General features: G+C 41.2%; 1 protein-coding gene across 1 annotated transcript in view; it reads right to left on the reverse strand.

Annotated features, from left to right (window-relative positions):
- The window catches only part of cpamd8 (C3 and PZP like alpha-2-macroglobulin domain containing 8), a 43,708-nt gene extending 30,430 nt beyond the window's left edge, over window positions 1–13,278 (reverse strand). Inside the window, exons 1-18 of the mRNA XM_030082718.1 lie at window positions 12,548–13,278; window positions 9,278–9,429; window positions 8,756–8,778; window positions 8,045–8,210; window positions 7,153–7,205; window positions 6,568–6,585; window positions 5,955–6,009; window positions 5,578–5,691; window positions 5,200–5,284; window positions 4,598–4,706; window positions 4,256–4,483; window positions 3,911–4,081; window positions 3,692–3,820; window positions 2,688–2,886; window positions 2,244–2,419; window positions 1,117–1,266; window positions 793–954; window positions 568–710 (exon numbers count right to left, since the gene is read on the reverse strand). Coding sequence (XP_029938578.1) covers window positions 568–710; window positions 793–954; window positions 1,117–1,266; window positions 2,244–2,419; window positions 2,688–2,886; window positions 3,692–3,820; window positions 3,911–4,081; window positions 4,256–4,483; window positions 4,598–4,706; window positions 5,200–5,284; window positions 5,578–5,691; window positions 5,955–6,009; window positions 6,568–6,585; window positions 7,153–7,205; window positions 8,045–8,210; window positions 8,756–8,778; window positions 9,278–9,429; window positions 12,548–12,630 — 2,216 coding nt within the window. The 5' untranslated portion in view covers window positions 12,631–13,278. The remainder of the gene's footprint in view (window positions 1–567; window positions 711–792; window positions 955–1,116; window positions 1,267–2,243; window positions 2,420–2,687; window positions 2,887–3,691; window positions 3,821–3,910; window positions 4,082–4,255; window positions 4,484–4,597; window positions 4,707–5,199; window positions 5,285–5,577; window positions 5,692–5,954; window positions 6,010–6,567; window positions 6,586–7,152; window positions 7,206–8,044; window positions 8,211–8,755; window positions 8,779–9,277; window positions 9,430–12,547) is intronic.
- Window positions 13,279–16,111: the final 2,833 nt, after the last annotated feature.

The following is a 16,111-nucleotide window of genomic DNA, read 5'->3' on the forward strand; positions in this document are numbered from 1 at the left end:
AAGCTATGTGGGAGGCCAACGTGACCGCCACTTGTGAAGTCCAGCATGAGGGAGTGGTGCCTTGCTCACGCAGTGCGAGAGAGCGTGGGACCCTGCAGCAGAAACTAGCTCAAGTGTCTTACTATGAAATAAATGTGGGGATTGTGAAGTAATTATTGCTCTTCTTTGGGATTGTTTTCATGGTCATTGTTTTCTGTGAAGTATACACCCATCATTACTGTGTGTGGTCCAGTTTAAAAAAAAAAAAAAAAAAACACTACAAATTTCCCACCATCACACTTTTTTTTTCTTCAACTAAATATTTGGTTAAGGAGAGAAAGGAAAACCTTTATGGAAATTTATGAGCTTAAGAGCACCTCTGAACATGGAAAAGCAGACAGTTTAATAAACTGAACTCATATACAGTTATATAATATCATCACACCCACCCAAACCACTCACAGTATGAAGTGTATTTTTTTTTTGTAAAAGTTAGTTCAACTCTTTTACTAACAACACAAGCCAATGCACTCAGTTTTAAGCGTGCTAGAAATTAGTCCGATGATGCCGACAGACTGAGTTCTTTACCTGGTTGTGGAGCGGGAGTGCATGGCAGCCACTAGGGTGGAGGTGTGCGGCTGAAAGGCAGGAACAGCCTCATCTGTATACATGCCTCCACTCTGCCGGTGGTTTAAGCTTACCATGTCTGTCATCACTACTAGACCTGTTTCCTGCACGAAAAATACATGAAAATATTATGACTTATTTCCTGTACACTGAAGGTGGGCTCATTATCTCAGTGTGTGTTCTCACTGTGAATGCAAAGCGTGCATCCTTAGTGATGTCCCAGTGCCAGGGGAACACAGAGGACCGCCTGCGTCGCTTTGATGCAAGTCCAGGCCACCAGAAGTGTCCATCATCTTTGGGGACACCAAAAGCATCTGACACATCAAAATCTGCCAGCTCTTTAAACACCTGTACTTTGGAAACACATTCATGTAAACACACAGTCAAAATCTTTGGTCAGAAGATAATGCGGTGAAAACACATCAGTACAAATCATTTCTTTAAGTTACAAAAAGATTTATGAATCGTTATCAAATTGGAAATTGATTTTGAATTTTAAATATGATGGACCTTGTCAGGACTCAGCTGGAAGTCAGGCTTCAACAGGTAAAGGCTCTTATCCACTGCGGCCACACAAACGCAGGAGCCTCTCTCGCCCCGGACACGGAGAGTCACTGGGTCTCCCGGCAAGGACTCATTTGTTGACACAGAAATGGATACCTGTAGTCCAGTAAAGACAAGATGCAGACGAAAAGTTGTTTTCACAAAACCACGCTGCATTCAACACTTTCATTACAAATACTTATTTTTTTAATGCCAGTCTTATGTTCACCGTTTCATTTATGAGACAATTTTGATGAGGTCAGTGATAACATCCTGAAATAACGTTACAGATTCATTACTCATTTCATCTGTTTAGAAATACAAACAAACAAAATAATAACATTTTTTTATAACAATAATGTGGTGAGAAATGACAGAAAGTGGAAAACTGGAATCCTCAACGAAAGAAGAATGGTGTGCTGTAAACTTTCACACTCCAAAACATTTTTTTTTTTTATCTGGCACACAGTCTCAAATTAGCCCCGCTAATCATTTGTACTGCCCTCCTTTCACCGTTACGTAACATGTCATCCCCTTCTGTCACAAACCCACTTATTTGCATGGCTCATGCTGAACTCACAACCCCCTCCTCACAAAACTCGTAACACACACACACACACACACACACACACACACACACACACACACACACACACACACACACACACACACACACACACACACACACACACACACACACACACACACACACACACACACACACACACACACACACACACACACACACACACACACACAAAGTCTTGCAGGGCATACCAGAGAGCTGTAAATACTTCAGGGAGTTAACTCCACCTAATGCAGGCAGGAACTGCGGAGCTCTCACAGGCCAACACAGCTGTTTGTTTACAGACATTACACTGTGGTGTAATGGCTGGTGCATGAATACTTAGCTTAAGCTCCAAAATGTATACAGAGAGTGCGCCCTTTACTCTGGGTTTTAGTAAACAGTTACACCGACAGAGAGAAAGATAGATTTACTGTAAACCAACACATTTGAAAACAATCTTGCACTACAGTAACGACACTGTTTTTTCTATAAAACTGAAGTTATTACAATGACAGTGTTTACAAACCTGGTTTTCAAATTCAGGCTGGACAGGGATTTGCAGGCTGTCCGTGACACCCTCACCGTTTTCTCTCACGTAGTAGACCAGTAAGCGGCTGAACGGCGCCATGCTGTGACTAACAGGGAAACGTAGATACGAAACACAGCTGTCCATCTCGGCCTGGGAGGAAGTGCCTGCCACACCTGGCAGATTGGCGGCAAAATAAGATGACCAAGGTGACACATTCCTCATAAAAAAAACAAAAAAAATATAGCACCTAATGTCGAGGAACACTGGAGGAATTTTCCAAACTCATTCAGAAAAGTTATCACATGAAATTACTGGTTTACTGAGTACTACAACATGAAATAACCACTTCAATAAATGGCATTCTGTGAATTTGTGAATCTTAACATCTACTGGAGACGTCTTTTTCAGTGAGTAAACAAGATAAATCGACCCATTTCTTACCAGAAACAGAGGGAGGCAGGCGAGTGGTGTGTATGTTCTTGTCAAACGTGACTGTGGCTCTTTTCCCTCGGTGTGAGGCTGTCAGATTTGCTGGTTGTTGACCTGATAAAACAATGTTTCCCCTGGATGCCACTTCATAGTGCAGCGTGAAGTTACAGGGACATGTAGACTTGAGAGCCAGTTCTGCCTCTTGGCCAACCTATACGAACAGAGAGGTACAAGTATTGTTTCAAGATCACAATAACAACAAATGTTTTTTTTTGTTTCATCAAACAGCCACAGTGGTACTTCAGCAACACAAAAAACTAAAGAAGACTAAGGCTCTATTTACACTGCAAGTCCTAATGGCCCCATTGGATTTGTTGCCGAGATCTGATTTTTTTCTTCTTCTTCTTTTTTTTTTTTTTTTTTACTGTGTGGTTTCATGTATTTTATCAAGTGAACCATACCGGATTCTCATGATTACGTTTGCCAACAATGTCAGAAACATTTCACAAGCATATTTGTAGTGTTTAGAAACATCGGGCTACTTCTGAACCAAACTGTGAACTCATGAATAATAACATATGTTCGATGATAACGTCACAGTGCCGGAGAGGTTCACAAAACAACGCCAGGATTTTTAGAATGAGAAGGAGGAAAAAATCTGAAGTGCATCTAACGCATATTGTGGCGTCAGCAGGCCATGCTATGAATGGAATGGATGGCTGACATTTTCAACTGGAATAAAGAATTTCAACTTTATTAGCATGAACCCAAACACACCATACAACAAAAGAGGTGCAACTGGCCACAACAACCCTCTCACTCATGGTGTTACACAGATATAGCAAAATCTGCACTGAACAGGGTAGTAACAACGGGTGATCCAACGATAACAGAAAGAAAACAAGCATGTATATTAAATTTAGAGGAAACTCTGAGGAAATCACTTCCTACAACCCCTACTAAAATCAGAATTGGGTCACATTATACTGACGGGGTAAATGCAGCCTAAGACTTGCCTTGAGTGGACCGCTGAGGCTCTGGATTTGAATATGACACCTGCTTGGCGAATACCAACTACTGATGGACAAATAGCTGGGCAGGTATTGGTCTCCCACCGTCTTGCCATCAATAGAAGTCACTTTGGTCTGTGCCAAGCAAAAACAAAAGTTTGTTTATTGAATTCTCCCATTTCTTTTTCAAAGAAAAAAACAAGTGTAGTTTGTACAGTCACTCACCTCAAGCCAGACATACTGCGCAGCGATAGGAATTGAGGGGATCTCAAAGGTGGCATGCCCATTCTTTGAGATCAGTTCACTGGTGTAGACATTGTCCTTGGGTGTCAGCTCTGCCTTAACACGCACTCTCACGCCATCAGCTGGACTTCCATCAGGAAAAGTGACTTCAATCTACAGGGCAGGATAATAGCAAGATGGATATCTGAGTCCACCTACAGTGTCAATGGTGTCCTAATTTGCCTTTAACGAAAAATCAATTATGAAAGCTCTTCATGTTTTTTTTTTGTTTTTTTTTAGTATGAATTGTTTTAAGTTTATTGTCCTGAGTTTCAAAGACAATCTTACCTTTCCTTTGTACGGCAGGCCAGGTTTGAACTGTTTGCGTGTATCCTTGGAGTACTTAATATCAATGAGCTGCTTATGGACCGGTGTGGAATCGTCGAATGTGGTTTGCCTGCTTCCATCGACGCTGGTCACTGACACCCAAATGCTGACCGTGCCTCTGAAGTGATCAGCCACGTCCAGTGGCATCATGTCCTTGACACAGATGCTGAAATTTGCTGAGCCTCTGATCTAAGTGCAGAGAAGACATGATGAGGTATGTTACTTTTTTAACCCCACATATTAGCATTGATATGTAACAGCTTCCAATCGGAATCAAGATTTCAAGGAATAAAATAGACTGACCTCCATGGTTTTGATCACAGGATGGCCCATCTCATGTCGATAATAGCCCACTCCATTAACAGTCATATTGACTGTCATCTTCCCCGTCACTGGCTTCCCGAATGTATACCTGCACAGCAAAGACATGTCATTGCTGAACATGGAAAATGGAACTGTTGACATTTCTTAATGCATAAAGATTTACTCTGAGTCAGCAGCTACATAAGAGGGGTACTGCTGTGGTTCAGTATGGAGCGACTGCGGCTGAGCTAGAGGAGCATGTTGGTTTCCAATTGCAAGGTTGCTGGTTCGATCAATTCGATCGAACATCTCACCCTGTCCATGTTTGCAAAGTGTCCCTGAACAAAACACTCAACTCCAAATTGCTCCCAAAGGTGTGCAAATAACTGTCAAGGCGGCCACCACAAACATCATTCTCATCAGTAAATGAGACTGCACATGGAAAGTTTGTTCAAGTGGTGAAAAAGCATGAAATAAGTCCACTTACAACATTAAGTTCTGTCAGGAATGTTGGGTATGAATGATAAGCCAAAAAAACTGTGATTTTTTTTTTTTTTTTGTCAAGTAACTTCTCAAATATTGATGAACGGTGAATGACTTACCTTGCTCTGACAGTGGCCTCCTCGCATGAGTTCAGATCCCGGATATAGTTTGGAGGATCAATCACCAATTCAAACTTGGGCATCACTGCAAATTGAATAGTTTATTTTATTTTTATACGGTACTGTATTAGTGTACAACACAAAATGTAAAACTATACTAATTGCAGTAGGGTGTCTCCTAAAAAACATGTTTACTAAAGCAATAGCTATAATTTCAACAATGATGTATGCAAATGAACAAAACAAACATAAATTAAAGATGAAATATCAGTGCATCACTAGAAAAAGGAAAATTCTGAACAATACTCAAAGTGGCTGGAAATGTCCCTGTGGCATTATCTGCGGCGCAAGAAACTATCTATGTGTGTGGATCCTCACCATATTTCTGCACTTCAAACGACTTGTTATAGGTGTGGCCCTGCACCTCAACAAAAATAAACCACTCTCCAAACAGAGGCTGGTCAGACAGAGGCAAACTCATGTTCACAACTCCTGCAAGAGAGAAGAATGTGGTTAACACACTGAGGGGTTTGATACTGGTTCTTCATATCACAAGACACATTACCAACGTAAGAACTAAGCAGGCGGAATGAACCACATTGAAATGTACTGTTTATCATCATCTTTCTTCAAATGTAGGGAAAAAGGGAGACAAGCTCATTTTTACACAGCTCACCTAGTTAACTAAGAACGCCGCAATTAAAATACAATGCGACACTACAGTGTTCTAAGTATAGTGCTGAAAAAGGGCTCACCACAGCAGACAGATTTTAGGTCTTTCCACTGGACCATCCTGGACCCTCTTGGATCCTGAAAGCATCATCAGAACTTCAATAAGACCCTTTTGCCAGATTTAACAAGAAATGTGGACATAATTTAACTGTGTATTACATGTTGTCACTATACCTATACGTTCATGTGTTGTGACTGGGAAATTGTCCTTAAACTAAATGAACTTGATCCAAAAATCCTGGCTCTTTACCACAGATCAAATTTCTTTATACAACATTTTCTGTTGTCACAAACTGTTATCTTATATAAAAGCTTCCATAAACTCAATAGATGTGTTCCTAACAAATCAAGGTTCTAGAAGACCTGGAAGAACAAACAGTGAGTGAAGTCAGGCAGAAAGAGAAGAGAAGAGAAGAGAAGAGAAGAGAAGAGAAGAGAAGAGAAGAGAAGAGAAGAGAAGAGGCCTCTTTCATGTTGTTTATCCTTGCACTGCTCCAAAAAAGAACCCTGTTATCTAGGTGAGCTGCGCTGACTTCAGCTCTGTAATCTCTAACCAGGCTGGGAACTAAAATTGCCACTATCCCCTCCCGGACGTGGTTCTGCCAACCCTGGGTGGTCCTTCCAGCCTCCACTCACCAAAACATATGCCTCAATCTGAAAAAAAAAAAGAAAAAAAAAAAGACACAAATACAGAATGACACAAACTGGATAAAAAACCGTGAATCCTAAAGCTTAATCTAACTTCGCCTCATTAATTCCTTTTAGAACAATCACCCATCTGTGAAAGTGAGCACGGCCCTTTACCTGCAACAAACTTTTATAGCTGCTAACGTCAATAAACCATCTGTCTTCACAGTTGCGCAGCATATTTGGAGCCACAGCTGACATTCCAAGAGAAATCACTTCAGCTTGGCTTCTGTAAATAGGTGACTGTACATTTCTCAGCACTTGGGCCAAAGCAAGGCTTCGTCTTTTAACTCCACCAAATAAAGGTTGCAAAGTATGCTGTAATAAATGTTATGTCAAATTACTGTCAAAGCAGCATAGACGCAGAAATGTTCACATATCAAATAACTGATATAAAATAACATCCAGAATTTTTATTTTGTTCCTGACAGAGCTATATTTACATTGACATGATTTACTGAAGGTCCCATTCTTATTGATCAAAGATAAATGCTGCAATTTCTATTGATATTATTGGATGAAAGCCAGAATTACCTTATCATTCACAGGTCTCAGGTCGGGGGTGACGGTGTAAACATTGATGAGCACTGAAGACAAAAAAACAAGAAAAAAATGTTAACACACACACACACACACACACACACACACACACACACACACACACACACACACACACACACACACACACACACACACACACACACACACACACACACACACACACACACACACACACACACACACACACACACACACACACACACACACACACACACACACACACACACACACACACACACGCCCAGTCTCGTATTTCTATCCTTGTGGGGACCTTCCATTGACTCCCATTCATGTCTAGCCCCTAACCCTGACCCTTACCCTAACCCTAACCCACACCACAACAAAGCCTAACCCTAAAGAAATGTTTTTGCACTTTTACTTTTTTCAGTAACAACAACATGGTCAAGAAAACACTGTTTCTCCTACTTAGGACCGGAAAAAGGTCCCCACAAGGCACGTCGTTCCACGTTTTGCTATCCTTGTGGGGACATTTGGCCCCGACAAGGATAGAAATACAAGAACACACACACACACACACACACACACACACACACACACACACACACACACACACACACACACAGGCATGCTTCTTTTCAATCTTAGTAATTGAAGTAGTCTTAATAAATGTACTTCCCAGATCAAGCAATGTGATGGGATTTGATGTCATTCAAAACATACAAAAATAATTGTTAGGATTACAAAATTGGAGCACTGTATTCCACTTGAAACGTCAGCATGGCACTGACTACATATTCCTATTTACACTTTAGTCAGGATTAAAACAACCACTAATTAAAGTGCCATAGCTCTCTGCATTTCTGTGTGATTAACTGATTAACTACCAGGTGCACTATGACGGAACCTTTATGTTTGGGTTTGTAGACGGGTTTGTCAGTCTGTATGAAGACAGCTGTGCCCTTGCTCTCCACTGTAACGGTGGTGAAGTTGTGGAAAATGTAACCTCCCTCTGTGAGGTGACGGTTTCCCCAGACTTTCAGATGAGCCTGGCCTCTGAGCCCAGGGGGAACCTGGACATGAAAGAAACAGAAATCTGGATCAGACTAAATAAAAGTCATGAACGTTTTAATATTTGTTCAAAGATGTTCTCAATTTGTCATTTTCTGAGGATTACTGGTGTCACTAAGCGACAAAACAACCATATACAAGGGCAAAAGAAAGCGCCAGGCTACAACACAGCACACTACATATGACAGTATCTCATGAGAATGAGACCGGAGGTTGCAGGAAAAGAGAGGGCGAGTGAAAGAGAGGGAGAGAGAGAGACATGCATACTAGATTGATCTATTCCAGCCTTCAGGGGCGGCGGACCATACATGCACGTCAACAGCTGTTGCATATTATATTTGAGGCTGTTACCTTATTCCCAATGAATGAGCAGAGACAGATGTTGCATTACAAATAATGTTGGTGTTGATTTGCATGTTGCCTCAGGAATGTGCACACTTCCAATGAGGGGCTCTCACTACTGTGCAGCTGTCACCACAGAGCAGTGGCATTCATTTTAATCATGCCCCGAAAGCAGCACGAATATTACTGCCACGGTCAGACTTACCTTTAGTTTGATGGTTCCTTTCTCTGAAACAGAAAGAAGCAGAGATATAAAGCAACATATTTTACATTCACTTGTTATTTACTTATACACTTTGCAAATCTATATAATGATCAGTGTAATGCTTCTAATATGCAGTAATTATGAGAGCCGAGACTGGTTGAGCTCGCCTGGAGGAGTTCCTCCTATGTTAGCAGTAAATCCAGCTGCAACCTGTCTTTATGCCACTCTAGGCAGAGCAAGCACAAGCACCATCTGTTAATGGTGCTGTCAAACAAATGCCTCACTGTATACACTGAGTGATTGGTGGGATAGTTCAAATTGATGCCTCCAGTCAAAAGTAATATCTGTGAAAACCAGAGGTGGATGCGAACACAAAGTTGCAATACAAGTCAGTTGGGCTTAAACTGTATGTTTATGTACACCTGAGTAATCTCACCATCCAGGAAACAAATCACCTCATATCTCACTTTTTAAAGAGATACAATGTACCCATGTTACATAAGCTAAAAGGCTTGATCTTACCGAGCACTGAGCCATGGCTGTGGGCAACTGCTTGTCCCTTCACTGACAGCTGCAACTGGACGCGTGTCTCTGCTTTAGCATTGAAGATGGTTATGCTTACAGTCTCTTCAACGCCGGCACGAAACACAGAGGGTGCAGCAACCAAGTAACCCCTGAGAAATGAGTGACACGGCACAGAAAGCGAGAGATGGGACATGAGACAGAGATAAGAATACAGGCAGTGGTAGGAGACAAAAGAAGTCAAGCAGAAAAGATCCATTGAAATGAGGAGAGAATCAAACACGAGATACATGTGATTTCTGTTATGTGCGCCTGTTCTTATTTCTACAGGGAAGTTATTGTGAGATTCACAGAACCTGTTGAATTTATATGTACAATTTCATATTTCTTCTTTTCTGCTGGTTTGTTAACTACCCCAGCATCTCCAAGGTCATATTTGCTGAAGACATCCTTATAGAAGGACTGAGAGCAAACAACTACCAAATGACCAATACAGAGTGAAATTCAGCATTTGACAAGTGAACGTTCCGATAAAACCCCGGGGATAAACGCTACAAGGATTACATAATTGATATTACACTTCAAATTGCTTTTAAAAATCTGTCCTTCACATATCTGAGCAGGAGATTAAGACAGTGGAGAGCTTCAAAATTTTCTGTGTTCACTTCTCAGTTTACTTCACCCAGACAGCAAACATTTCCCATCTGGTAAGGAAAACCTAAAAACTGTCTTTCCTCAGGGAACTGATGCATTGGTCACCTATAGAGAGCCAGCTTTATTGTAATGGATGCTGGTCATCACCTGTTCTCACTGCTCTCCTTTAAAAACACAAGAAAAGTCATTTAAACTTCAACAGGATCAGGTTAAAACCACTTCTACACTCAAGTAGACAAACACAGCTACATATTTAGTACAAATTGTATTCTTTTGCACTTAGTGGGCTGCTAAACAGTACGGATGTTCAGCTGATGCTAATAGTTATTCTAATCAATTTCAAATTTAGATTACTCAATTTCTGTTCTTTTTCTTTATATATGAACACACGCACGCGCACACGCACACGCACACACACACAGAAGAACATTCCAGATGGACTAGAGAGAGATATAGTACTGGTAGAACAATGAGCTTTGAGCCCAAGTGTTTGTTTTTTTTTCTTTTGGTGGTCTGGTAGTCCTGACAGAAACTTATCATATACTTCAAAAACAATGACTGAGATTCCACAAAGTCACTCTAACACTGAACTGAGAGAAGGAGTCGGTTACATAGGTTGCAGAGCAACGGCAATTCTTTTAAAAGGATCGATTTTACATCACATTTGGATGAAAAAAAGGACCAGTTGCATCTGGCATGGATAAATCACATTACTCAGGTAATAAAAGTTGAGGGATAGATGTTCTTGTTAGTATGGTATTGCAAAAATTCATCACTGGGGCACAGTTATTCTGTACGAGCCTGTAGAGCAGATGTCAGTCATGTCAGTTGAAAACAATGCACGTCACACTATGAATCAGTTATGCCATACACAGCTGCTACTAGAACACCTAAAATAAAGAAAACTACCAAACTCAATGTCTGTCTGTTAAGATTCCACTAATAGTATCTCATTACGGTAGTTCCATTTCAGCGGAACCTCTTTTTTCGATTCTGCATCTTGAAATTAAACTAATTATTTGTTTGCTTCTGGCATATGAGTTTGATTACAGGAGGTGATTTTAATCATCACTATATATATATATATATATATATATATATATATATATATATATGTATATATATACACACACACACACACACACACACACACACACACATACATACATACATACATACATACATACATACATACACACATACATATATATATACATACATACATATATATTTTAATCTTTCAAGGGTTTAAATAAAAACTGTCATTGGCACAAGAGAAAAATGTTTCTTGATTCCAGAATGCAGCGCCTAAAACACATCGGTTATCTCACTGAATTCATATTTGATATGTGTGTGTGCCCTGTACCAGCCTGTATAACAAGATATTTTGATTCAAAACAACACAGGACTACTTAAGTGTTTAACATCTTTCAAATTAATTATTCACCCTTTTTTCAGAATGTTTTTTTTTTTTGTCTTCCCAAAAAGAAAAATGGGCCATTTCACTGCCCCAGAAATTTCACTGAAAATCATACAAACTAGAAGTGAGCAAAGCCTTGAGCAAAAACCCAACTGCGTGCATGAAAGGTGGATCAGGTGGTTGGCATTACGGCACTTCAGCCTTAAGGCCAGAGGCAAATTCAGATCTTAGGAGAGCGAAAGCCATGAGAAAATCCCCCTGGAAACTAAGGCTTCAGGAGGAGGACAATAATACGAGGAAATTGACTGTGTGTTTGATCTACAGTCATTTTAACCAGCTCTTAGATGAGCCTGGATCAGGTGGTGGAGACCACACTTTTTTTTCAGTCACATGGCTCAGTGTACTTATGTTCCCATTGTTTTTGCCCAAATTCTGTCCTCTGACAGCTAAAAGCTGTTCAGTCAGTGCCAGGGAAGGATTTGTGTTCTCCTTTGTAGGTGAAGCTTTCAACAATCACATGGTTTTAGGTTCTCAGACATCTGCGATGTGCTCAAACTTCTGCCACAGATTTATGTGACATTAAAGAAGATTAAGCTTCCTTCTATGCATGCAGCCAACATGTTCAAAACTTTTGATAATTTGTCATTTTTCCTGGATACATTTCCGTTCCCTGTGGACAACATGGAACAGTTACTTATATGGTACTATTTACTCTCAAGGAACTTTCAGAACTGAAGCCACAAGCTGCTGGTCAATGGCATGAATGAAACAGTGACAGGGAATTAAAATGTTATTGAGAATGCTGGAAATATTTAAATTTATGTGAGAATTCCACAGTCGTACATACAGCTATCTCAAATTGGCTATCACCGATGCAACAGCAGAGTAGTGTCACTGTGAGACTCCTTCCAGGTCAGTCAGACAAACAGTAAAGTTGCCTTACAGAACAGAACTAACAAGGTGTGCAGATACAGAAGTGTTATGAAGTTGCCTTCACACAAATACAAGTGACACTCTGACCGGTAAAAGACACATTGCACTTTTAATGCCATAAACTCAGGACTGAAACTTAGCAGTAACTTTAAAATCCCACCAAGTGAAACTGAGAGAATAGGCTTTAAATTGCCAAACTGTAAACAGTCTTAGCAGTCCACAGCACAGCACCTCTCACATAGCACATGCACCAGCATACTTACTGTCTTTCTTGTGCACAACTTCTGTTCATACATATGAACAAAGTCCAGGAGAGACTTAAAGCTGTCAAAGACAACCGCAACATTTTGGCTTCTGAATCCGAGCTTCCTCTTGATTTTGGCTCTCCCCTCTAGATGAGCTCGCGGCTTTGTAAAATCTGATGGTACTTTAGGTGTAACAGCGCGTGTGTGCAGCCCTCTGAGTCTATATATCCATTGAGGTTGTTTGGAGAGAGAGAGGCGTGCAGAGGTTTGTCCGGAACCACAGATCAGCTTCTTGCACTCATCCCTCGTCGCCAAATCCAGCTCCACGTAAATCGTGTTTTTTCTCTCTTTCAGAGCCCAGAGTACACGAACAGTACTCTCCCATGTGCCTTCACCCGCCCCGGTTCCGTTCTCTCATATTTCAGCATTACACTTCGTAGGTGTCCTCCCACTTCGGCGCGCAGAAAGGTCACTATAACGGGAAGTTTGACGTGAGAAACTCGAGCTCCTCCGACAGTCCCCGGGGTGATCCCCAGTCCGTCAGGTTTTCTTTCCCCTCCTGCAGCGGCCGCGGCGACTCTGGAGGCGATCGGCGTCGGGCTCCATTCACTTTAACACCTCCTCTCAGTCCTGCGCCGCTGGGACGAGGCCAGTGGAAGGAGCGGTGCGGGGCGGCAGCAGACTACCTGCACGCTGCAGAGGCTCATGGCTCAGCTGGCGAGCCCAAATGTCAGCACACTCCAAGCCGCTCCGACCTGGTGTGAAGCACAAAGGAGCTGCTACGAAGAGGGAGTTTAGAAAGCGCATTGCACACAGTTGACGTAGGACCGACTACACTTCAGTTTTCGGGGAGCGTAAAAGCCCTGTGTAGACTACTGCTGCCCCCTAGTGGTGAGTGGAGTCACACGTCTTGACGGACCAAACGTTTTCATACGTCAGAAGGGGTCAAACAGGAGGAACGCGGACCCGTTCAGTCCAGAATTCTTCTTTTAAAATCTATATTTGTAAATGGAGTAGATACGCTGGCAGCACACTGCTGCAGCGTCTAGCAGTGTTGTCTTCCAGCGCAAAGAGATGTGGACCCGTGTTTTCTGTATCTGTTCTGAATCTTTAGTATAATGTTGTGATTCTGGTGGAATGAAAGCGGACCAAGATGGAAACAATCCCGGCTCGAGCAGTCAGTTTCTCATGAAGCATAATCTGGACATGATTTTGCTTAATTTAGCTAAAGTTAAATGAGATCCTATAAAATCAGACCCAAAGGGTTTGAAAAAGATTGAATTCCCTGTGATCTGATACAAGACCAGCTTCTGTTGTGCTACTCACCTGGATAGTACTGAGCCAATCCAGACTGAATGATTTACAATTTTGCTCATTTAATATGCTGGTGGCTACAGAGTGTAAACAGACAAAAAACTTACACACACATAAAATGTCAAGGCTTAAAAAAACAAATAAATTTACTCTAAAAATCACATCTGAAAAAAGTGATACTTTGTTTCAATTTTCTCTCACACATAACATATTTGGCAGTATTAGACGTTGGAACATCTTCACAGATGTCAATCTGCTATCGTGAGATTTCTGATATTTCATTGGAAATTTCCAATTTTTTTGTAATGAGCATCTTCCTCCCAAAACCCCAAATTTCTCCAGCAGTGAAACAATAGCAAACAAGGGGTGAAAGATTTCCATAGACTGATGGGAGAAACAGAATAGTCCAATTTGATATTTCAGAAATAAGACTTAATCAACTTCCAGGAACTCAGTGAGCAAACACACACTATGTCACACCTGAAAAACACCCGCTTCACTCATAAATGGTTATTATATCACTCTGAATCAGTTAGATGTGAAGTGGCATAGTGGTCAGTCATGACTGATAGTATATTACAAGATTTACTTGCAGGCTATTAACAAAGATTAAATTATCTTGAGAACTGAGGGAGTACTGCTGTATTAAGATAATAGAAATTCAGCAGGTGATTGCACAGGAGAAACAAGTTGAGAAATTTTCTAGTCACATACTAAGACAAACCAACACACAACATGTATCACCAACAAATTGAAGAAGTAGCTGACATAGAGAGAAAATACCAGTGGCTGGAAAAAGCAGGACTGAAAGAGCACAGAGGCACTGATCATGGCTGCATAAGAACAGGCCCTAAACACAAGATGATTAGAGGCCAGAGTGTATCACACAAGACAAGAGCCCAGGTGCAGACTGTGCACGGAAGCCCCTGAAACAGTACAGCACATCACAGCAGGGTGCAAGATGCTGGAAGGAAACGCAGACACGGCAGGTTGAGGGCACAGTATACAGAAACATCCGTGACGAGTACGGACTGGAGACCCCAGAGTCTAGATAAAGCACACCCCCGAAAGCGGTGGAGAACAACCGAGCCAAGATCCTGTGGGACTTCAAGATTCAGCCTGACAAGCAGGTGATGGCCAATCAGCCTGACATAGAGGTGGATAAACATGAGAAGAGAGCAGTAGTGATGGATGTAGCAATCCCCAGTGACAGCAACATCAGAAAGAAGGAACAGGAGAAGCTGGAGAGATACCGAGGGCTGAAAGAGCAGCTGGAGAAGATGCGACGGGCTGTGAAGGCAACAGTGGTGCCAGGAGTGATGGGGGCACTGGGAGCAGTAACCCCCAAGCTGGATGCATGGCTCCAGGAAACACCAGGAACAACATCTGACCAGGAACAGCTAAGATCCTGCAGAGCCCTCAAGCTCCCAGGCCTCTGGTAGAGGACCCGAGCTGGAAGGAGATACCTTCTCCCTTTTTTGTTCATTTTAATCAAATTTAGATGAGAAAGACCCCCAATCTTCTGTCCTAATCTCCATAACTGACCATTATGTAGTTTAAAACTAAATAATGATTGAAAAATAAAGTCCACGGTGATAAAAGGGTTAGGAACCCCTGTTTGAAGCAATTTAAATAAGTAGCTAAGCCTTGGCTAAAGTGTCATCAAGAACTACCATGTAGCCACATGGTCAATAAAAAAACGTCTAAAGCCTACCAATAAACAACCATCATTAAATTTTTTTTCTGGTATGACAGAAATCTGAAGGTAATGATGCTGAGACACTCATACTCACTTATCAAGTGGTCTAATAAAGGGGAAAATGTCTTTATTGGCCAGCCACCACTGAAAGAGACCCTGATTAGTTCTCTCTTGCAGGCCATCTAGTGGCCAGGATGAAGTCACTTTTACATTGAGAGTGATATAAGAGCCATTAATGATGGATTTAAAGGCATATATTTATGTGCAATGCCATTTTAAAGTGTGAGTGTTATAAATACTTGAGCATACCCTCTTCAAATGAAGCTTCATCATTTTTGACATCAAAAAGGTTCATATCAATATCATAAACCAGTAAAATTATCAACCTGTTTTAGATAAAGGTTGAAAGGTTTTGCCAAATAAAATGTATTATCAGAACCAAACTTAACAAAACAGCTGCATTACCTTTAAGTAACTATTAATTTTAATTAAAAAAAAATCCCTAACTTGTACAAAATGTATTAAGGTTTATTAAAATATGTCACAAGCCATTGATAACTCAACACATC

The sequence above is a fragment of the Salarias fasciatus genome, chromosome 23 (assembly GCF_902148845.1).
Source record: "Salarias fasciatus chromosome 23, fSalaFa1.1, whole genome shotgun sequence".
Lineage (NCBI taxonomy): Eukaryota > Metazoa > Chordata > Actinopteri > Blenniiformes > Blenniidae > Salarias > Salarias fasciatus.